Source organism: Arvicola amphibius, chromosome 11 (genome assembly GCF_903992535.2).
Source record: "Arvicola amphibius chromosome 11, mArvAmp1.2, whole genome shotgun sequence".
NCBI classification, from domain to species: domain Eukaryota; kingdom Metazoa; phylum Chordata; class Mammalia; order Rodentia; family Cricetidae; genus Arvicola; species Arvicola amphibius.
The window spans coordinates 88,476,236-88,499,660 of NC_052057.2; the positions used below are offsets into that span (position 1 = coordinate 88,476,236).

At 38.4% G+C, this 23,425-nt stretch overlaps 1 protein-coding gene across 2 annotated transcripts in view; it reads left to right on the plus strand.

Moving 5' to 3' along the window:
• Positions 1-23,425, plus strand: part of Rngtt (RNA guanylyltransferase and 5'-phosphatase) — a 253,269-nt gene that overhangs the window by 65,058 nt on the left and 164,786 nt on the right. For both annotated transcript variants that reach the window (XM_038346948.2, XM_038346947.2), the window contains exons 2-5: positions 4,591-4,700; positions 8,681-8,784; positions 8,867-8,955; positions 22,790-22,865. In XM_038346948.2, the coding sequence (XP_038202876.1) occupies positions 4,614-4,700; positions 8,681-8,784; positions 8,867-8,955; positions 22,790-22,865 (356 nt within the window). In that variant the 5' untranslated portion in view covers positions 4,591-4,613. The remainder of the gene's footprint in view (positions 1-4,590; positions 4,701-8,680; positions 8,785-8,866; positions 8,956-22,789; positions 22,866-23,425) is intronic.

The following is a 23,425-nucleotide window of genomic DNA, read 5'->3' on the forward strand; positions in this document are numbered from 1 at the left end:
CGCCGCCCGGCAGATTTACCGTTATAAAATAATCGTCGGACAGTTTGCAGATCTTTACTGCTAAGCCTCCGTTTATGAGTTCTCAGGCAAACTTTACCGTTCCTTCCCCTCTTTGGATGCTCTTTGAATAGCATCCGAAATACAGTGAGTGATGGCTCTCCACTGAGGAGCTGGTACCTCTGCTTGTTGCTTTTTCTTGGAGAAAAGCCCATACCCTTGCTTTCTGTTGTCATTCTTTTGAGCGACTCTCTTTCTCTGAACTCTTGAGCTCAAATCTGTATTAAAATATCTTCATTAAGCTACAACGGTGCTTCAGAACAAAGCCAAACCCAAAGCAGACAAGTTTTAGGATGGTGCTTATGTGAGGATTTCAGCATCTATCCAGTAAAGGACAGTTTTGTTAAAGGTCAGGATGTGGTGGTAACTGAGTATCTTTCCTGGCACCATCCGGCATTGGTAATTAAAATTACGGCATCTCAGAATTTTTGCCACATTCAAAGTTCTCTCACTTTTTCCTGTTACTGTGCTTAAGTGCCCCCTTTCAGGACACCCCGGTCAACGCCATCCATGTGGTGACCCGTGAATGGGAAGCGCTCTGCTGCCAGGGCTCATCGCTAGCACAGCCGGCCTCCCTAGCACCAAGTCCGCGCTGATGAGCAAGTGAAATGGCTAGCTGGAAGCCGAAGTTTCAGGGCTTCAGGGTTGGCTCAGTGCTGCTGCTCTTCCAGAGGACACAAGTTAGGTTCCCAGCACCTGCAGACAGTGGCTCACAACCACCTGTAGCTCCAGTTCTAGGGTATCTGATACCCTCTTTTGGCTTCTTTCAGTACCTGCACACATGTGGCATATACTCTTACAATCACACACACACATAATAAACAAAAATAAACCTTTTAAAATAATCCAAAAAAATAAAAATAAAAAAAAACAAACCCAAACCAAACACCCAGAAAAAAGGTAACAATTATTTACTTAGTAATGCATTGATGTTTGGGATTGAATTACGAGCCTCATACATACTAGGCATTTGTGCCACTGACCTATATTCCTATTCTTTGTGCATTTGTGTGTGTGATAGACATGTATAGGTCTGTACTCAGTGGAAGATGCTGAGTGTCCTGCTCTAACATTGTCTTTACTCCCTTGAGAAAGGGTCTCTCCTTGCGCCTAAAGCTAGGTTGGGAGCCAGCAAGTCCCAGTGACCCTGTTATCCATATACAAATGGATGTGGGGCCATCCACTGATGCATAGTCCACACCCCTAAGGAAACTGAAATTAACTCACCTTAGCATGAATCAAGCAACTGTCGTAGCTTTTCAGCATGGGGAGGAGTTTCATGTGCCCCATCCCCAAAGATTCTTCTTTTTTTGAGAAAAGGTCTCAGCCTATGCTGGCTCCAGACTCACAGTGTAGCTGAGAATGAGGTGACCCTGGGCTCATCCTTTCCTTCTGCTGTTACAGTCATGTGCCAACACTCCTGGTTCTGTATGGTGCTAGGCTAACCAACCAAATACTTCATCAGTGAAGCTGCTAAAACCGCAGTGCTCCCCCCACAAGATTTCTATAAGTTATAATTTTATTTGAATTGGAAATGTATATTTGAGAATCATCAGTGTAAAAACTTAGTTTTGTGTGTGTGTGTGTGTGTGTGTGTGTGTGTTTGGGGGGAGATAGAAGCCCAAACTTCCCAAGTCTTGTGTATAGAAGGGAGGGAAGTTTTTCAGGAAGGGTGCTGCTGGGTGCATGAAGTGTTGCTGAGTTGTTAAGGTGCTGGTAGTTGTTGACAAGTGTGAGAAGTGTTTTTCTTCCTCCTAAGATGTAATCACCTTTGGAAGGAGAGGGATTTAAAGGAGTGTGTGGGGGGAATTCTAATTAGACTGCATGAGAACTCAAAATTAGTGTGAATTAGGTGTAGTTATGGACAGGTGAAGTCATTGCAGTTTTGACTACATGTACAAATAAGTATTTGTATTCATTTTCTTTCTTTTTTTTAGAGTTAGGGTTTCAATATTTAGCTCAGGTTGGCTTGTAACTTAGTATTCAATATTTAGAATTTAAAGAAATCTGCTTGCCACAGCCTCTTGAGTGCTGGGATTAAAGGAGTGAACAACTGTGCCTGGTGGGCTGGAGATGCGGCTCAGTAGGAGAACGTTGCCTAGCATGTAAGAGAGGAAAAAAGAAAAGGTGAGGAGTGAAAATGAAGCACAGTCTGGGAGAGTTTGTTTGAGTCCTGTTCTTTTCTTGTCATGTCTATTCAGGGTTCTAAATGTGTCAGTGTTTGAATGCCATTTCTTTTCCTAGTTTTGGAAAATAGTCTGCCAGGATTGTATTGAATGTTTCGTGTGCCTTTAGTCTGCATCTTATTTCCTTGTTTTTCAGCACAGATTCCTAGGTTTGGTGTCTTCTATTGTTTATCTTGAATGCTGTGGTCATGATCATTCATTTCTTTATTATCTGGATATAATAATTCCTTAGCCTTGTCTTCATTCATTGATATTCTGTCTCCCACTTAGTTTGTTGATACTTTCCCTTGCATTTTTTATTCGTTCCATTGCATCGTTGAGTTCGGGCCCTGGAGAAAACGGCTCTTGTTGCTCTTCTAGAGGACTCACGTTCAGTTCCCAGCACTTACATGGCAGTTTACAGCTGTCTGTAGTCTTAGTTCCAGGGAATAATGTCTTCTGGTCTCCTCAGGCACTAGGCATACATATGATCTCCATAAATACACTTAGACAAGCTGGGCGGTGGTGGCGCACGCCTTTAATCCCAGCACTCGGGAGGCAGAGGCAGGCAGATATCTGTGAGTTCGAGGCCAGCCTGGTCTACAAGAGCTAGTTCCAGGACAGGCTCTAAAAAAGCTGCAGAGAAACCCTGTCTCGAAAAACCAAAAAAAAAAAAAAAAAGAAAAAAGATAAATACACGTAGACAAGACACAATAAAAATCAATAAGACAGTATACACCACCAGTAAATATGAAAACAGGAGTTAAAAATTGATAATGGGCTGGTGAGATCAGCCGGTAAAGGTGCTTACTACTAAACCTGACACTTGAGTTCAACACATGGCAGAAAGAAAGGACAGTGTCTCCAGCAAATTGTCAATATGACCTCCACATGCAAGCTGTGTGCACGCACATAAATACATGCAACAAAATTAAAATTATACTGTTACCAATTAAACATTTTAGTTACATTTATTTAATAGTAGCTAGCTGTGGTGGCACACATTTGTAATTCCAACACTTGGCATGGAGAGGCAGGGAGCTCAAACCCAGCCTGGGTTTACACTGTTAAACAAAAGGTACCAAACAAACAATAAGTCTTTAGCAATTGATTCTGGTTAATACCATTTTAATACTATAACATCCTCCATGATCTTTTTCCTGAGATGTGGATGAGGTTCAAAGATGGAAATACTTAACAACCTTCACATATAGCCAAGGCTGGGGAAGTCCTTTAGTTAGTAGATTAGTTCCCTATCATGCACAAAGTCCTGCTTTTGATCCCTAGCATTACATAAAACCAGTTCTGTTGGGCAAATGCCTATGATCCCATTACTGAAAATTGAGGTAGGAGAATCAGGAGGTCAAGGTTAGGCTAAACTTGATATCCCTGCTTTAAATAACAAATAAACAACAACAGACACCCCCCCCCCCATACCAATGCCATGTAATCAGGAACTTGAAATAAATTGAGTTAAACTGGAGTGTTGGTACATACTTACAACTCCAGCTTTTGGAGATATTGTGTAAAGTGCTATTTCTGGGTAGATATGAACATCTATTCTTACCCCAGATAGGGAAATGACAGTAGACAAGAAGTAAGGACATTTACCAAAGTTCAACTTGGTGAGCAAATGAGTTTTATTGGGGTTCTTGCTCATAGGAGCAGATGACTTTAGTGGTATAGATTCCTAAAAAAAGGATTTATTTATGTTTTATTTACATATATGTGTGTGAGCCTGTATAGGTTTATGTGCACCATGTGCGTGCAGGAGTCTGGAGGTCAGAAGAAGGTATTGAATCCTTTGGAACTGGAGTCACATGTGGTTGTGAACCACTGTATGGGTGCTGGGAATTGAACCCAGATCCTCTGCAAGAGCAATAAGTACTCTTAACAGCTGAGTCATCTCTCCAGACCCAAGTTTAGATTCTTTATGGATGTTTCATTTATTGGTAATTTTTCTTAGTTTATATCATCAAATTCTAGAATAAATTCAATTAATTAATCTGCGTTTAGTGTGAAAGAACATTATGGGTAATTGTGTTTATAATTCTGTGTTTAATTTTAAGGTATTAACGAAGTCGGGTGGGATGTAGTTCATTTAGTATAATGCTTGTTTCCTATCAGGAAGCCATGGGTTCTATACTCAGCACTATAAAGCCAGGCCAGTGGTACAAGAGAATCAGAAAATCAAGATCATCCTCAACTACACAGGGAGTCTCAGGCCAGCCTGGCATATATGAGACTCTACTTCAATAAAAAAACAAAGACAAAATGTTATTTTAAGAAGGCAGGTTTGAAAAAGCAAATTATAGAATTTTAGTCCTTTCTTTAAATAATGAAAATTATTATTCACCTTGCTGTTTAGGAAGATTCTTACCTCTGAAGACAATGCTGGGGCCACGATATGATAGTCAAGTTGCTGAAGAAAACCGCTTCCATCCTAGTATGCTCTCAAATTACCTGAAGAGTCTGAAGGTAAGAAGCAAAGCTCTTTGCTGCTGATGTGGTCTTCCTTCCCTGTTCATTCTTCAAGGGCTTTCAGTGAGGGCTATGTGCTTACACATGGGAGTAGAGGCCAGAAGACAGCCTTGGGTATGGTTCTCAGGTGCTGTTCACCTTTTTGTTCTTGAGATAATATTTCTCATTGGTAGATTCCTTTCATATGCGTATTTATTTTCAGAAGCTTCTGAGTAGTAGGTTTCCATATGACTTAAATGGACTTAAATGGCCTTTAGTGTTAGTTGTCCCTCCCCATATTCCCTTTTTTCCTCCCTTACTCTTCCTCTCCTCCCTCGCCCTCATTTAATCCTACGATTCTAGTTCCTCTTTGTTTCTTTCTAACACTATATTCTATTTCCCATTCCTCTCCTCCTCACTGGTCCCTAACTAGGTACCTATAATCTCTGTGACTGTTCAGATTGTAGCACACATATTGAGAGCTTAAAACTAATATCCATATGAAAGAGAATAGCATACAATATTTGTCTTTTTGGGTCTGGGTTACCTCGCTCAAGATGAATTATTCTAACTCCACCCATTTACCTGCAAATTTCATTTTTTAAATAGCTGAATCATATTCCATTATGTAAATGTACCACATTTTTATTATCCATCAGTTGGTGGCTATCTAGGCAGTTTCCAATTTCTGGCTATTATGAATAGAGCAGCACTGGACATGGATGAGTAAGTATGTCCACAGTACGATGTAGAATTCCTTGGTTTTGTGTGCAAGGGTATTATATCTGGATCTTAAAGTAGATCGATTCCCAGCTTCTTGAGGAACTGCAACACTGATTTCTATAATGATTGTATCAGTTTGCACACTCCCCAGCAATGAAGAAGTATCTCCCTTTTCCAGCATCCTTGCCAGCATATGCTATCATTGCTTTATTGTTCTTGGCCATTCTGACTTGTGTAATATAAAAATCTCAAATTCATTCTAATTTGCATTTCCCTGATGTCTAAGGATACTGAACATTTTTTTTTGTTTCTCAGCCATTTGTATTTCATCTTTTGAGAACTTTATGCTTAGTTCTGTACCTCATTTTTTAATTATTTTATTTTCTTGATGTTCAGTTTTTTAAGTTCTTCATGTTTTCTAGATACTGATCTATCTATCAGATGTATAATTGGTAAAGATCTTATCTCATTCCATAAACTACTATGTTCTGTATGATGGTGTCTTTTGCCATTATAGTACTTCTCAGTTTCATGAGGTTCTATTTAATAATTGTTGTTTCTAGTACTTGTGCTATTGGTGTCCTGTTTAGAAAGTCCTTTCCCATGCCAGTGAATTCAAGTCTGTTCCCTGCTTTGTTTCTATCAGATTTAGAGTATCAGGTCTTATGTTGAGATCTTGATCCATTTGGACTTGATAGGTATTATTTGCATTCCCCCTTCTACATGCAGCCATGAAGTTTGAGCAGCATCATTTGTTGAAGATGCTGTCTTTTCTCCAGTGTGTATTTTTGACTTCTTTATCAAAAATCAGGTGTCCAAAGGTGTGTGAAAATACTTCTGGGTCTTTAATTCCATTGATTGCTTTTATTACAGTTTGAGATAGACAATGGTAATAACTCAGTAGTGTTTTTAATATTCAGTTGTTCAGGATTGTTTTAGTTTGTGTGTGTGTGTGTGTGTGTGTGTGTGTGTGTGTATTTCCAAATAAAACTGAAGGTTGTTTTCTCAATTTCTATGAAGAACTGTGTTGGAATTTTGGCAAGGAGTGCATTGAATCTGTAGAGTGCTTTTGGTAGGATGGCCACTTTTTACAATATCAATCCTACTGATTCATGAGCATGGGAGATCTTTCCATCTTCTGATGTCTTCTTCAATTTTTGTCTTCATTGTTTTAAAATTTTAATTATACAAGTCTTTCACTTGCTTGGAGTTATCCCAAGATAGTTTTTTTTTTCCGTTTTTTGAGGCTATAGTGAAAGGTAGTTTTTTTTTTTCCTTTTTTTGAGGCTATAGTGAAAGGTATTATTTCCCTAGTTTCTTTCTTAGTAGGTCTGTCATATGTATATAGGAAGGTTACTGATTTTTTTTTATTAGTTGATTTTGTATCTTGCTACTTTTCTGAAAGTGTTTATCAGCTGTGAAAGCTTCCTGGTAGAATTTTAGGGTCTTTTATATATAAATTCTTTTGCAAATAAGAATATTTTGACTTTTCCTTTTCCTATGTATATCCCCCTTCAGTTGTCTTAGTGGTCTACCTAAGACTTCAAATTCTATATGGAATCGGTATGGAGAGAGTGGAAATCCTTATCTTGTTCCTGATTTTAGTGGAAATTTGTTGAATTTTTCTCCATTTATGTTGATCTTGACTGTTGACCTGCTTGTCCTTTGTATCACTGGTCCATTGTGGACTTTTATCTTGAAGGAATGCTGGATTTTGAGAAAGGCCTTTTCTGCATTTGATGAGATTGATCATGTGGTTTTTGTCTTTCCATCTGTTTATATGGGGGATTTACACTCATAGATAATGTAAAGTCTTTCGTAAGTAACTCAATTCAGTTTTAGTTGTATTGGTTATATTTTCTTGCCATTCTTCCAAATTATGTATGGTGGGGTGTTGTGGAGGGTCTGTGCACTGACTCCTTCTGGAGCTCAGGTCAGGCATGTGTTTCTTCTCTCCTTCTCTTTCCCCTCTATTTTATTTTATTTTTATTTTTATTTTTATTTTATTTTATTTTATTTTATTTTATGGGTATTTGGATAGAGTCTCATGTAACTCAGAGTGTGTTTAAAGTTGCTATATAGCTGAGAATGACTTTGAAGTTCTGTTTCTTATGTGTCTACCTCCCATGTACTAGGCATGAGCCACTATACTAGGCTTAGGAACTACGTTTTAAAAATAGCTGTTTATATTATATATGCCTCTCATCTTTATTGAAAATGAAATTAAGATTTTAATTTATTTTCATACCCTTATCTTGTTTCTTTCTGATATCCAGGAAGAGAAATACACGTGCAGAGGCCAGAGGTTGATGTCTGATGTCTTCCTCTGTTATTCTCCAACTTATTTTTTTGAGACAAGGTCCTTCACTGAACCTGGAGCTTGGTGATTTGGCTAGACTAGCCGGACAACAAAGCCCAGAGGATCATCCTGTCTCCACCTCCCAGCTCGGGAATCACAGGTGTGTGTTACCACACCAGCCTTTTTATGTGGGTGCTGGGGATCCGAACTCAGGTTCTCAGGCTTGCGTAGCAAGCACTTTGCCCACTAAGCCATTTCCTCAGCTTTCATTTTTTTTTTTTTTTTTACTCCCTCTGTGTAGCTCTGGCTGTCCTAGAACTCCATCTGTACAACAGGCTGGCTTCAAACTCAGAGCTTTGCCTGCCTCTGGGATTAAAGGTGTGTGCCACCACACCGGGCTTCTGTTTTTAATTTTTACTGTGCTTCTTTAAAAGGAATATAGTTCTAGGCATTAGTGTATTTTTAGAAAATACACTAAAATAAAAGAATAAATTAAATAGAAAAGGAACACACATTTGTTGCATAAATGGCTTCTTTAAGGTTGGATACAGTGTAGGGAATAGATAGAAGTAGCGGTTGCCATGGCTACCTTGAACCTGGGTGATGTATGCCTGGCGCTAGAGCTGTCCTACTGTTGTAAGCTTGGGGCTTCTGAGGACCACAGGTAGACACAGAAAACAGTGACAGTGTTTGCCTCCTTGAGTTCACATTGTTGGCTGTGGAGTCTGTTTTGCTTATACTTTCTGTCCTCCTTAGTTTAGAATTATTTTCCAGTGTCCCCTTAGTTCTTATTTCTGGAATGGTTGGATTCTTCGTTTAGAAGGTAGTCTCCACTGTCAGCTGCTTGGTAGCAGTGAGCATGTAGTCCTGCTCAGTGGAGTGGGTGAGTTCTAGTCCTGTCACCCACTCATCTTGTTTGGAATAATGCAGTAACCAGCACATCTGACTTTTTATTCATTTATTTATTTTTTTAAAGGTTAAAATGAGCTTGTTGGTGGATCTGACAAATACTTCAAGGTTCTATGACAGAAATGACATAGAAAAAGAAGGAATCAAGTATATTAAACTTCAGTGTAAAGGGTAAGTTGTAAGTTATAAACATTGAAAGCTTTTATTGAGGTTTGTAATCTCTTTTCCAAGCAACTTCTTTTTGTGTTCTCAGACATGGTGAATGCCCCACGACTGAGAATACTGAGACGTTTATTCGCCTGTGTGAGAGGTTTAATGAAAGAAGCCCACCTGAACTTATAGGTATGCTTGATTTCCTTAGGACAGTATGCCTGCTTTCTGCGGACATTTACAAACATACAGAAGTAGTAAGTGAAATAAGACCCACATACTCAGTAATTACCATTTGCTGATATTTTCATCTTCCCACTAGTTTATTTTAGTATTTAATTTTGTTATTTTTAATTAATTGGTGTGTATTGTATGTACATATTTATATGTGTGTGTTTGTGTAGGTCAAGACAGGGTCTCCGACTAACCTGGAGCATATCAATTTGGCTAAGATTTCTTGCTGGCCCATGAGCAGGGGTCTGCCTGTTTATATCCCATGGTGCTGGGTTAGAGATGTGTGCTGTACCCAGCTTTTTACATTGGTGCTGGAGATCTGCACTGAGGTGCTCATTTTCGTGTGGCAGGGTATTTTCTGACTGATTCATCTTCCCTGACTTTTTTGTGTATTTTAAAGGAAATCGTAGATGCCATGCCATTTCATTAAGAATATTTTAGTATGTATCTCTAATTGTTTGGGAATTTTGGTTTTTCTATAATGACTACACAATTAGTATACCAAACAGAATAGTTACAAATTCCTTAATGTCATCTAAAACCAGTCTACTTTCAGTTTTCCTCACTAATCTAAACTTTCTTTTAAAATTTTATTGTTCTGGGACAGAGTGTGGAATGATCTCTGGACTCCATATACATACACACAGAAAAAGACAAAAATGTAACAGCTGGATATTTCCTGTATACTATGAAGCACACAGAGCCATCTATACAAAACTCCTGTCTGAAGTGCTAGAATGCATCTGGAAATAAATTTAATTATGTTTCTAGACTAAATTCTTAGGCTATATAGTAGATAAAGAAACAATTTATAGTTTGAAAATCCATAATCTGAACATCCAAAATTCAAATTCTTTTAAACCATAAACTTTTGAATATAGTTATGACACCACAAATAACAAATTCCAGCCCATGAAACTTTGCTTAAAGTTTTGTTAAGAGTAGTTCTACATGCCGGGCGGTGGTGGCGCACACCTTTAATCCCAGAACTCGGGAGGCAGAGGCAGGCGGATCTCTGAGTTCGAGGCCAGCCTGGCCTACAAGAGCTAGTTCCAGGACAGGCTCTAGAAACTACAGGGAAACCCTGTCTTGAAAAAACCAAAAAAAAAAAAAAAAAAAAAAAAACCCAAAAAAAAGAGTAGTTCTATAATATTACTTTCAGGCTAGGTTTGTATGAAACATAAATCAGTTTCATATTTAGACATAAATTCAGTTCCCAAAATAAATTTTCCAAAACTGAAAAATAATTCAAGACCTAAACCACCTCTGGTCTGAAGCATTTTGTATAAACTGTGATTAATAGCATGGGAAAATAAACAGAGGAATTTAGAATATAGAATATTTTTACAAGAAAATGACTTGTTTCTTTAAGAAACTTTTAATGGCTTGAAAAGAGAGAAACTAGAGAGACAACAAAGTTTTATTTGTGAATGTTGTTAGATTGCATTTTGAGAAACTAACTTAGGAAGGCATTGTTGGCCTTGTTATGGTGATATTCTCCTTTAATCCCATCACAGTACTTGGGAGGCAGAAACAGGGAGAGTCTTAGGAATTTGAGGCTAGCCTGGTCTATGTAGCAAATTATAGGACAGCCAAGTCTACATAAAGAGACCTGGTCTCAAAAGAAGAAAAAAAGAAAAAAACCTGACTATAAGTACAAATAGGCTATCAGGCTTGCCAACAAGCCTTTTTACCTGCTGGCCTGCTGAGTTGTCTTACTGGCCTCCAGACGGTCTTGTTGAACTGCGTTTGGCATTACTTTCTTAGGATATCCATGCTCTAGCCACCAATTGATTTATACTTTGCTATATGTACCTTTTGATTACTGTATTTACATTTGAACATATTCTTAACTATCTGTACTTTCTTTGTATCCTAGTTTATGAGGATTGTTCATGTGAAAGGTTTTATTTTTAATATTAGTGGTTATTTTTATGCTGTGGAGGTGGAAATAATTGATTTGGCTCAGCAAATAGTCATTTTCAAAACTGCCAATTTAAGTAACAAAAGCACTTTTGTAAAGAAGTCTTACATGTAGAAATGAGATGAAAATGATATTTACTTAATTCAGTTTTTGAGATAGGCTCTTTGTAGCTCATGCTGACCTGGAACTCAGCATCTTTCTACCTCCTGAGAACTGGGTTTATGGGAATGTACCACAATACTGGAAGTTGAATGGAGGGTCTAAGAATTCTACCTTAGTTGTTATTCAGACATTTTTTTTTTTTACATTTTGTGTGTATGTGTGTTTGTGTGTGTGTCTGTGTCTGAATGTGTATGTAAATATGTGGGTGCACATCTGTGGGAGGTTAAAGGGCAATTTATAGGAGTTCGTTCTTTCCTTTTACCATGCAGATTCTGGGGATTAAACTCAGGTTGTTAGGCTTTATGGCAAATACCTTTACCTGCTGAGCCATCTTGTTTGTATACTCTCTATATTTTTTAATTAGACTTTATGATAACCTAGGCTGGCTTTAAAGTCACCAAATTCCTGCTTCATTCTCTTGAATAGTGGGATTTCTGTTATGTGGTACCATTCCTGGCTTCTGTGAGAGTTCATTTTGAGTCTGCAGGAGAGTTGATCTTGTCAGTTGATCTGGTAATAATATTATGTTAGTAATGCCATAGAACTTTAAAAAAAATATTAAATTTTTTTTATGCATACAATATTCTGTCTGCCTTCATGTGTCCCTGCAGGCTAGAAGTTGGCACCAAATCTTATTACAGGTAGTTGTGAGCCACCATGTAGTTTCTGGGAATTGAACTCACGACCTCTGGAAGAACAACCAGTGCTCTTAGCCGCTGAGCCATCCCTTCAGCCCCCATAGAACTCTTAATTACTATTTCCTTCCTTCCTTCCTTCCTTCCTTCCTTCCTTCCTTCCTTCCTTCCTTCCTTCCTTCCTTCCTTCCTTCCTTCCTTCCTTCCTTCCTTCCCCTCTCTCACCCCCCACCCCCTTTTTTTTTTAGAGACAGTGTTTCTCTCTGTAGCCTTGGCTGTCCTGGAACTTGTTTTGTAGACCGGACTGGCCTTGAACTCAAGAGATCTGCTTGCTTTTGCCTCCTGAGAGCTGGGATTAAAGACCTGTGTTACCACTTCCTGGCTTTAATTACTATTTCCAAACTCTTTTGTTTTGTGCTTCGAGACAGAGTTGTACTATGTAGCCCACATCACTCATGGACTGATCTTTCTGCTTTCAGGCTCTTAAGTGCTAGAATGAAAAGAGGAATGAAAGCTCAAAACTGTTAAAATGATCCCCTTTATCCCCCCTCCCTTTGGAGATGGGGTCTTCTGTAGTCTAGTTTAGCATTAGCTTGCTGAAGATGACCTTGAAGTTCTGATCATCTTCCTTATATTTCCTGAGTGCTTTGATTACAGAGTATACTACCATGCCCAGGAAAGTGATCTATATATTCTGAAGAGGGCTTAAGAAAAGTAAATTTATTTTCTTCAAGCGTTTCTTTCTTGTAAACATTTGTTTTAAATAGCATAAGCCCCAATGTGAAGATACACTCAGTTGGTTTATTAAGCACTTTAAAATAGTATAGGTTTACTATACTGAATCAACCACTTATCTGCAGCTTCTTAGTCATTGTCCTATTGCTATGAAGGGACACCATGACCATTGACAACTCTTATAAAGGAAAATATTTAGTTGGTGCTGGCCCACCGTTTCAGAGGTTTAGTCCATTGTCATGGCAGGGAGTGTAGAGGCATATAGGCAGACCTGGTACTGGAGAGGTAGCTGAGAGTTCTGTATCTGGAATGGCAGACAACAGGAAGATAGTGATACTGGGTTGCGTTGACCTTCTAAAACCTCAAAACCCACCCCTCTTCCCCCCAGTGACATACTTCCTCCAACCATGCCACGTCTGCTCTAACAGGCTATATGTCCTAATCCTTTCAAATAATGCCACTCCCTGTGACCTGTGGGGGCCAATTTTATTTAAACCACTATAGTAGTTGATTACCCTCAACTACTGTTAATCCCCAGATGATTTTATATTCTTTTTTTTGGGGGGGTGTCTTATTTTGGCTTTCTTTACCAGTATAGTTTGGCCATCTTTCACATTGATCATAAGGGAGGCTGGAAAAACTGGATCAAAGTTGTAGAATATAGGTGTCTTGTTTTTGTATGTGTTCTTCTGACTTGTGTGTTTAAAACTTAAATTCTTGAAATAAATTTTGATAACTTTTTCTGTTCTTTTTAAAGACTTTTATCTTTTTATTTAAATAACTTTTTTTTCCCATTTATTTTACACACCAACCAGTTTACCCTCCCTCCTCTGCTCCCATTCCCTTCCCTTTCCCATCTATTCCCCCCTATTGTGGGTGCTTTACTCTTTTGACTTTTTAAGGGGCCCACCATCCAGCTCCCAAATAAATCACGGGGAGGCTTATTATTGTGAATTCCTGGCTTTAGTGTAGATTGTTTCTTGCCAACTTTTCTTTTGTTAAATTATCCCAACTACCTTTTGCCTCTGGGCTTCTTCTTTCTCTCTTTCTGTATACCTTACTTTACTTTTTTCACCATGACTTGCTGTGTAGCTGGGTGGGTGGCCCTTAATGTCCTCCTCTCCTCATTCTTTTGCTTGTTGTTTTTCCTTTTATCCTCTTTGCCTGGCAGCCCCGCCTGTCCTTGCTCCTGCCTCGCTGTTGGCCATTCATCTCTTTATTAGGACCATCAGGTGTTTTAGACAGGCACAGTAACACAGCTTCAGAGAGTTAAATGCAGCATAAACAAAAGTCACACCTGAAAACAATATTCCCCAACATCTCCCTTTTTCTTTTTTTCTTTTTTTTTTTTTTTCCGAGACAGGGTTTCCCTGTAGTTTCTAGAGCCTGTCCTGGATCTAGCTCTTGTAGACCAGGCTGGCCTCGAACTCAGAGATCCGCCTGCCTCTGCCTCCCGAGTGCTGGGATTAAAGGCGTGCGCCACCACCGCCTGGCTTCCCTTTTTCTTTTTAAACAAAATGAAAAATTTTAACTTTAACATAGTAAGACTATGCAATAAGAACAATTACCAAGTAAAGATTACATTCACAATATAATGAATTCCAGTTCATTTGTGTCTTCCAAATTAAAACACCTCATTATCTGTCCTATCTTACTGAATCTATAGTTTTATACCTAATTTACTCTCTGTCATAACTAAGGAAAACTGCAACTATAACTGTCTGGTCTTCAACTCCATCAAAGACCCCAGAAGGATAACATTTTTTGAGTAAACAAAGAGTGCATTGCAAACAACTTCGAAAAACTCTATGAATGACAGAGATCTCTGACTGCTTGGACAGTCACCCAAAGTTCCTTTGCAACATTAGGAAATCCATCTTCAGCCTATAGGCCCATAGAATTTGGCAGACTTTTCAATGAAGCAGGATATTTGAAAGAGTGTCCTGACTGTATTGGCCATTTGTCAGTCACTTTCCTCTGTGCCCTGCAGAATGTCTGGCAGTTTCTTCTGTGAAGCAGGAGCCCTGAATGACCATCCTGCCTTGTTTTGTCAAAGTTTGCAGCAGTCACTTTTCTGTGGGTCTTGTATGTCCAGTCTGCACACAGCACATAGTCAGCAGTCAAAGGCAAGAACAGTTTCTTTTTTCAGTGACTAACCTTGCCACAATGAAAGCAAACTCCAAAAAGGAGTTTCTTCAATGCCGATAGCTTCTCTGAAGTAAATTGGTGCTGCTAGGATCAGATATGTCTCATTGTCATGAAAACTTTAACAGAACATTTTAAATGCCATAGTCTATAGGCCTTTAAAGTATTTGAAGACCATCTATCTAAAATATATCTATATGATCTAAAAAATATACCTGGCTTATCTATAAACTTGATTGTTATAGATGACTACTGACCTGTGTTTCTTGATTATCCTAAATAGTTCATAATAATAGTTTTCAAAAGCTAGAATTTTACCTACATTTTTAAAGTGAACTGCATAGGTACAATACCTTAAATAGGCAAAAACATATATACAATAGGTTGTAACAAAATAACCTTAAATTGGTATCAGTATACAAAAATCCTTTAAAAAAAAGAGTAGATACATATGTATATAGTGTGTTGTAACAAAAATTACCTTAAATTTGCATCAGTATACAAGAGTCCTTTAAACAAGAGTGAAAACATATATACATTGTAACAAAATTGAATTTGTGTCCATATACCAAAATTCATGCCAATGCAAAATATCTGAGATTAATAGTGGTCTTTTTCTCTTGTATTTTTGTATTCTCCTGAATTATAACAAACATCCATAACCCACAAAATAATCAAAGACCACCCACACCCCGTTTTCTCTTGGGAATGTGGACTTTGTGTTTTCTAGACTGCTTCCTGAATGTGGGTGGAGTATTTTTAGGGTCCCAGAGAGAAAATCTGAGATAATGGCCAAGTCCTGGGAAGACCAGTTATAACCTTTGTTGATAGATATCACCTGTCAAGTTTCAGGAGGTCTCCCTTCGTCTAACCAGATCCAAGTCAACCTAGAAGAAATCCACAGCTTCTTGTTTCCTATGGAAACAAAAGCAAAACCTCTTCTCCAAAGCAGTTTTGATTTCCATTTGACAAATAACATTTTTTGACTTTTAAAAGTTAAGGCATTCTTAAAATATCTAGATTGGCTTATTTCATAATCCCTCTTTCAGTTCCAGTCTCTCAGCAGCTGCCCTTTGTTTTTCAGCAATCAGAACATTCAGAACCAACAATAGTGTACAGAATTCAGACTCCACGTATGTTTCCCATCTTTATGTGACTTTTTTGTTTTACATTACTTTTACTGTTTCTTTAAAGCTTTACTATTATTTTTAATCATTTTATTTCTATGACTACCTATATCCATTTTCTTTCTTTCTTAAGCCTACACACATTGTAAAACACTCTGGAACCTGTTTAGAATGTTTTTTCCCATCTGGACCTCTTTTACTGCATAGCCTTTTAAAAACTTTAGACTGTGAAGCTGCTACACCTTATCCTCCATGGGCTTTGCCCACCTTCAGGTTGGGCTGTGAAAGCTAAACTTGCACCCTAGTAGGAGGCGCAGGACCAGAAACTGCATTCAACCTTTCTAGAGCTCCAGAATGCTGATGCTTGCACTGTGACAGGCATTTTTACTTCCTTTTTGGTTTCTCTTTAATGAACTGGCTGCTCAAGGGCTCTTTAGCACATGTAAACGCTTAAAGGAGCCGTATACTTTTTCTTTCAGCTTTCTCAGGAAAATATGGCCTCACATTGGAATGCCAAAATATTGTGGGTGTTTTACTCTTGGCTTTTTGAGAGGCCTACCACCCAGCTCCCAAATAAATCACACGGAGGCTTATTATTACTTGTGAATGCCGGACCTTAGTGTGAATTGTTTCTTGCCAGCTTCTCTTATGTTAAATTATCTCAACTACTTTTTGCCAGTGGGCTTTTATCTTTCTTTATTTCTGTATACCTTACTTTACTTCTTTCTCCATGGCTTGCTGTGTAGCTGGGTGACTGGCCCCTGATGTTCTCTTCTCCTTGTTCTCTTGCTCCTTGTTCTCCTTGTTTCTCCTTTTGTACTCTCTGCCTGTCAGTCCCGCCTGTCTTTTCTCCTTTCTGGCTATTGGCTATTTAGCTCTTTATTAGACCATCGCGTGTTTTAGATAGGCACAGTAACACAGCTTCACAGAGTTAAATAAATATAGTGTAAACAAAAGTCACATACCTGAAAAGTAATAATTCTCAAATCACCTCCCCCATCCATTTCTCCATCTGTGTTCAGAAAGGGACAGGCTTCCCATGGGCTTGCACAAAGCATGGCACATCAAATTGAGGCAGGGGCCAGGCAATCGAGCATGGAGAACAGGGTACCAAAAGACAGTTAAGCCCTAGGGAGAGGTCCTGCTCTCATTGTTAGAAGCTTTACTAAGAGACCAAGCTACACGTTTGTCACACACAGCCTAGGTTGATCCTATTCAGGTTCCCAGACTGTTGGTCCAGCGTCCATGAGCCCCATGAACTCAGGTCAGCTATCTCTGTGGGTTCCCCCATCGTGACCCCCTGACCTCCACCTCCTCCCTTTCTTCCACAAGACTGGGAGCTCAGAGCAGTGCTTGTCTTTGGATCTCTGCCTCTGCTTCTATGTCTTTGGATCTCTGCCTCTGCTTCTATCAGTTACTAGATAAAGTATCTCTGATGATAGTTAGGGAAGTCACCAATCTGCTTATCATAGATGGCCAGTTCAGGCACCCTCTCCACCATTGCTAGGAGTCTTAGTTGGGGTCATCTTTATGTATTCCTGGGGGTTTCCCTAGTACTAGGTTTAATCCCTGTCCCCAGAATGGATCCCCCACCAGGACATTTTCTTTTATTAATCTTCCCCTCCATCCTGCCTCCAACCCACCTCCTGTCCCCAACCCACCCAACCCACTCCCTCTAGTTCCCATTTCTCCATCCCTCAACCCCTGCTGTCAGTTTACCCAGGAGATCTTTTTTGCTTTAACTTCTGAGGGAAATCCATGCTTCCCTCTTTGGGCCCTCCTTGTTATCTTGCCTCTCTGGGGCTGTGGATTGTAGGTTGGTTATCCTGTACTTTATTCTTAATAGCCACCTGTAAGTGAGTACATACTATGTTTGTCTTTCTGGGTTTGAGTTACCTTATTCAGAATGATTTTTTTTTCTAGTTTCATCCATTTGTCTGCAAATTTCATGATGTCTTTTTTTTTCAGCCAAGTAGTACTTCATTTTGTAAATGTACCACATTTTCCTTATCCGTTCTTTGGTTGAGGGCCATCTAGGTTGTTTCCAGGTTCTGGCTACTATGAATAATGCTGTTATGAACACAGTTGAGCACATGTCCTTGTGATGCGATTGTGCATCCTTTGGGTATATGCCTAAAATTGGCATAGCTGGGTCTTGAGGTAGATTGATTCCCAATATTTTAAGAAACTGCCATACCAATTTCCAAAGTGGCTGGCTCTTCAAGTTTGACTCCCACAGGCAGTGGAGGAGTGTTCCCTTTACTCCACATACTTTCCAGCATAAGCTGTCAGCAGTGTTTTTGATTTTAGCCATTCTGACAGATGTAAGATGGCATCTCAAGAGTTGTTTTGATTTGCATTTCTCTGATAGCTAAGGATGTTGAGCAGTTGTTGAAAGTGTCTTTTGGTCATTTGAGATTCTTCTGTTGAAAACTCTCTGCCTAGATCTGTACCCTATTTTTTAATTGGATCATTTGGTATTTTAATGTTTAGCTTCTTGAGTTCTTTATATATTTTGGAGATCAACCCTGTCGATTGAGTTGGTGAAGATCTTTTCCCATTCTGTAGGCTGCCTTTTTGTCTTACTATGTTCTTTGCCTTACAGAAACTAATTAGTTTCAGGAGGTTGCTTTCAGTGTCTGTGCTACTGAGATTTTATTTAGGAAGTAGTCTCCTGTGCCCATGCGTTCAAGACTACTTCCCACTTTCTCTTCTATGAGAATCAGTGTGGCTGGATGTATATTGAAGTCTTTGATCCATTTGCATTTGAGTTTTGTGCATGGGGATAGATATGGATCTATTTACATTCTTCTACATGTTGATACCCAGTTATGCCAGCACCATTTATTGAAGATAGTTTCTTTTTTCCATTGTACAGTTTTAGCTTCTTTGTCAAAAATTAGGTGTTTATAGGTGTATGGATTAATATTCAGGTCTTTGGTTCACTTGTCTGTTTTTGTGCCAATACCAAGTTGTTTTCATTACTGTAGAGCTTGAAGTCAGGGATGGTGATGCCTCTGGAAGTTGAATAGATTTGGAGAGAGGACAGCCTTGTCTTGTTCCTTACATTAATGGAATCGGCTTGAGTTTCTCTCAATTTAATGTTGTCTGTTGGCTTGCTGTAAATTGCCTTTATTATGTTTAAATATGTTCCCTGTATCCCTGATCTCTCCAAAACCTTTATCATGAAGGGGTGCTGGATTTAGCCAAAGGCTTTTTGAGCATCTTGAGATGATCATGTGGTTTTTTTTCTTTGTTTATTTATATGGTGGATTACATTGACAGATTTTCTTATGTTGAACCAATCCTGCATCTCTGGGATGAAACCTTCTTGGTCATGTTGTGTGATTTTTTTTTTTTTTTAAATGTGTTCTTGGATTCGGTTTGCCAATATTTTATTGAGTATTTTTGCAATAATGTTCATGAGGGAGATTGGTCTGTAATTCTGTTTTTTGTTGCATCTTTGTGTGGTTTCAGTATTAGGGTAACTGTAGCCTTATAAAAAGAATTTTGTTTCTTTTGTTTCTATTATATGGACCAATAAATTTGAGGAGTATTGGTATTAGCTCTTTGAAATTGTGGTAGAATTCTCCACTGAAACCTACTGGCCCTGGACTTTTTTTGGTTGGGAAACTTAATGACTACTTCTGTTTTCTTAGGGATAATAGGTCTATTTAAATTTTTTATCTGGTCTTGATTTATCTGGTATTAGGTACTTATCCAGAAAATTGTCCATTTCTTTTAGATTTTCCCAATTTTTGTGGCATATAGGTTTTTGAAGTATGACCTAATGATTCTTTGAATTTCTTCAGTGTCTGTTGTTATGTCCCCCTTTTCATTTCTGATTTTATTAATTTGGATGTTCTCTCTGCCTTTTGGTTAGTTTGGATAAGGATTTGTCAATCTTGTTTTTTTCTCTAAGAACCAACTCTTTGCTTTATTGATTCTCTGTATTCTTTTTGTTTCTATTTTAATTTCAGCCCTGAGTTTGATTATTTCCTGCCATCTTCTCCTCGGGTGAGTTTGCTTCTTTCTGTTAGAGAGCTTTCAGGTGTGCTGTTAAGTCACTGTGAGATTTCCATGTTCTTTATGTGGGCACTTAGTGTTATGAACTTGCCTCTTGACACTGCTTTCATAGTGTTCCATAAGTTTGGGTATGTTGTGCTTTCATTTTCATTAAAATCTCGGAAGTCTTTAATTTCTTTCTTTATCTCTTCTTTGATCCAGTGGTAATTCAGATGAGAATTGTTCAGTTTCCATGGGTTTGTAGACTTTCTGTAGTTTGTGTTGTTGTTGAATTCTAACTTTAACCCATGGTGATTCAGTAATATACATGGCTTTATTTCAGTTCTTTTTGTATCTGTTAAGATTTGCTTTGTGACCGAGTATGTGGTCAGTTTTAGAGAAGGTTCCATGAGGTACTGAGAAAGTATAGATTTTTTTGTGTTTGGGTGAAATGTTTTATAGATGTCTGTTAAGTCTAATTGAGTCATAACCTCTGTTAGTTCCCTTATTTCTTTGTTAATTTTCTGTCTGGCAGACCTGTCCATTGGTGAGAGTGGGGTGTTGAAGTCTCCCACTATTAATGTGTGGGGTTTGATATATGATTCAAGCTTTAGTGATGTTTCTTTTACCAATGTGGGTGCCTTTGTATTTGGGGAATACATGTTCAGAATTGAGACTTCATCTTGACGAATTTTTTTCTTGTGATGAATGTGAAATTTCCTTTTTCATCTCTCCCTCCCTGCCTGCCTCCCTCCTTGCCTCCCTGCCTCCCTCCCTCCCTCCCTCCACTCCCTCCCCTGCCTCCCTGCCTCCCTCCCTCCCCTGCCTCCCTGCCTCCCTGCCTCCCTGCCTCCCTCTCTCTCTTGGTTCTTTGAGACAGGGTTTCTCTGTTGCTTTGGAGTCTGTCCTGGAACTTATTGTGTAGACCAGGCTGGCCTTGAACTCACAGAGATCTACCGGCCTCTATCTCCCAAGTGCTAGGATTAAAGGCATGCACCATCACTGCCTGGCTCTTCATCTCTTTTGGTTAATTTTAGTTTGAAGTCTACTTTGTTAGATATGCGGATAGTGTCACCAGCGTTTCTTAAGACTGTTTGATTGGAAAGTCTTTTCCCAACCCTTTACTCTGAGGTAGTGTCTGTATTTGAAGTTGAGGTGTGTTTCTTGTATGTAGCAGAAGGATGGATCCTGTTTTTGTATTTATTCTGTTAGCCTATGTTTTTTTTTATAGGTGAATTGAATCCATTGATATTAAGAGATATTAATGGCCAGTGTTTCTTAGTTCCTTGGTTTTGTTGTTGTTTTGGTAGTGAGTTTGTGTGTTTCCCTTTTTTTGGGATTCACTGGTATGGGATTAACCATTGCCTGTGTTTTTGTGGGTGCAGTTAACTTACTTGGGTTGGAGTTTTCCTTCTAGTACTTTCTATAGGTTTGGATTTGTAGATACATATTATTTAAATCTGGTTTTGTCATGGAGTATCTTGTTTTTTCTATCTATGGTATTTAAAAGTTTTGCTGGGTATAGTAAGTATGGACTGGCATCCGTGGTTTCTTAGTGTCTGCTAAATGTCTGTGCTTTCATAGTCTCCATTGAGAAGTCAAGGGTAATTCTAATAGGTCTGTCTTTATATGTTACTTGGCCTTTTTCCTTTGGAACACTTAGTATTCTTTTATTTTTTATTCTGTATGTTTATTGTTTTGATTATTATATGGTGAGGGGACTTGTATTTGTTTTTGTTTTTGTTTTGGCCTAGTCTATTTGGTGTTCTATAAGTTTCTTGTATCTTCATAGGCATTTCCTTCTTCAGGTTGGGAAAGGGTTTTTCTATGATTTTGTTAAATATATTTTCTGTGACTTTGGGCTGGAATTCTCCTTTTTCTATCCTTGTTTTTCTTAGGTTTGATCTTTTCATGATGTTCCAGATTTTCTGGATTGTTTTGAGAATTTGTTGGATTTAACATTTTCTTTGAATCTATTTTCTGTGTTGTATCTTCAGTGCCTTAAGAGTCTCTCTTCCATCTCTTGTATTCTGTGGGTTATTCTTGTATCTATACATCCTATTCATTTACTCAGATTTTCCATTTCCAGAATTCCCCGTTTGTGTTTTCCTTATTGCCTCTATTTCAATTTTCAAGACTTGAGCTATTTCCTTCACCTGTATGATCATTTTTTTCTTGGCTTTCTTGGCTTTTTTTTAAAGCAATTAATTTAATTCTTCTAACTTTTTGTTTGTCTTTTTCTCTATTTCTTTAAGAAAATTTCTTTTCCTTTTTAAGGGCCTCTATCATCTTCATAAAGCTGTTTTAAGGTTGTTTTGTTCTGCTTCATCTGTGTTGGGATTCAGGTGTTGCTGTTTCAGAACCAGTAGGTTTTGGTGGTGTCATATTGTTCTTGATGTTGTTGAACATATTCTTAATCTGCTGGTCTACCCATCTCTTCTTCTACTTGATGTAGGCAGTGCTTATATGTCTAGGGGCTGCTGATTTTGAGTGGGATGTTTGATCAGGGAGAGGGTGAAGGGTTCAGTGTGTTTGGGTGCAGAGTGTGTCTTGTAGGTTACAGTGTCCAGTGGGTAGGGATGGTGGTAGAGCAGCCTCAATTCTTGAATTTATTTATTTATTTATTTATGTTTTGTTTTTCGAGATTGGGTTTTCCTGTGTAACAGTCCTAGCTGTCCTGGAACCAGCTCTTGTAGACCAGGCTGGCCTCGAACTCACAGGGATTCACCTGCCTCTGCCTCCCGAGTGCTGGGATTAAAGGCGTGTGTCACCACCACCTGGCCTATTCTTGAAAATTTTTATGACAAATTTTAGACAGTAAAGCATTTTAAACCAGTGAATCAGTGTTTTATTATTAAATTTCTGTCTAGTGTTCTAAATTAGATCCTAAGGAACTTAAATTGACAAGCTATTAAGTTAAAGGAGTATTTTGAGTTTTTAGAATATACAAGTATATAATGTAATTAAGTAACTGAACTGTTTGGAAATCAGGTTGTCATTTAAAACAAAATGTAGCCTTTGGAGTGGTTCAGTTTAACCCAAACTGCTTTTTCTTCTAGGTGTTCACTGCACCCATGGCTTCAACCGGACTGGTTTCCTCATATGTGCCTTTTTGGTGGAGAAAATGGATTGGAGGTATATAGGTTTATTATAGTGGAAGAAGATGTATGTGACCATTCATGATGATTAAGAATCTTATAAACAGTGTACTTATTTTTCCATGTTTTTCTTGTATTTTAAAAGTTGCAGCGGTTGGGTCTTAAATGTTTGTGTTTGTATTCAGCTTTGGAAATGTCTGTTGTTTTCCTTTGAATTTTATCTTCTATAGCTATTAATTACTAGGAAAACAGTGCTATGTGAAGGAAGCATTTTAGGATGTCATTACTCTTTAAACAATCTTGTCTTTATCGAGCATGTTACTTGTGAAGTACATTTTTAGATTTTGAGAGATTAGAACCTAGTTACCTGAAATTCCTAGGGGAATAGGATATTGCTGACTGAACGTTCTTTTTACTTCTCTAGGTTCATAGTTGGTGTTTCTAAAACCTTTTACCCAGTAGATCTTTTTTGGAATACAGTCAATCAAAACACGGATGCAATTGTTTTCTGTTTCTTTTACACTCAGTGGTTTTCTACTTTGTGTATTTTTCAGCTCTAGTCATTTAGAACACTGTGCACAATAACATCAGACTCCT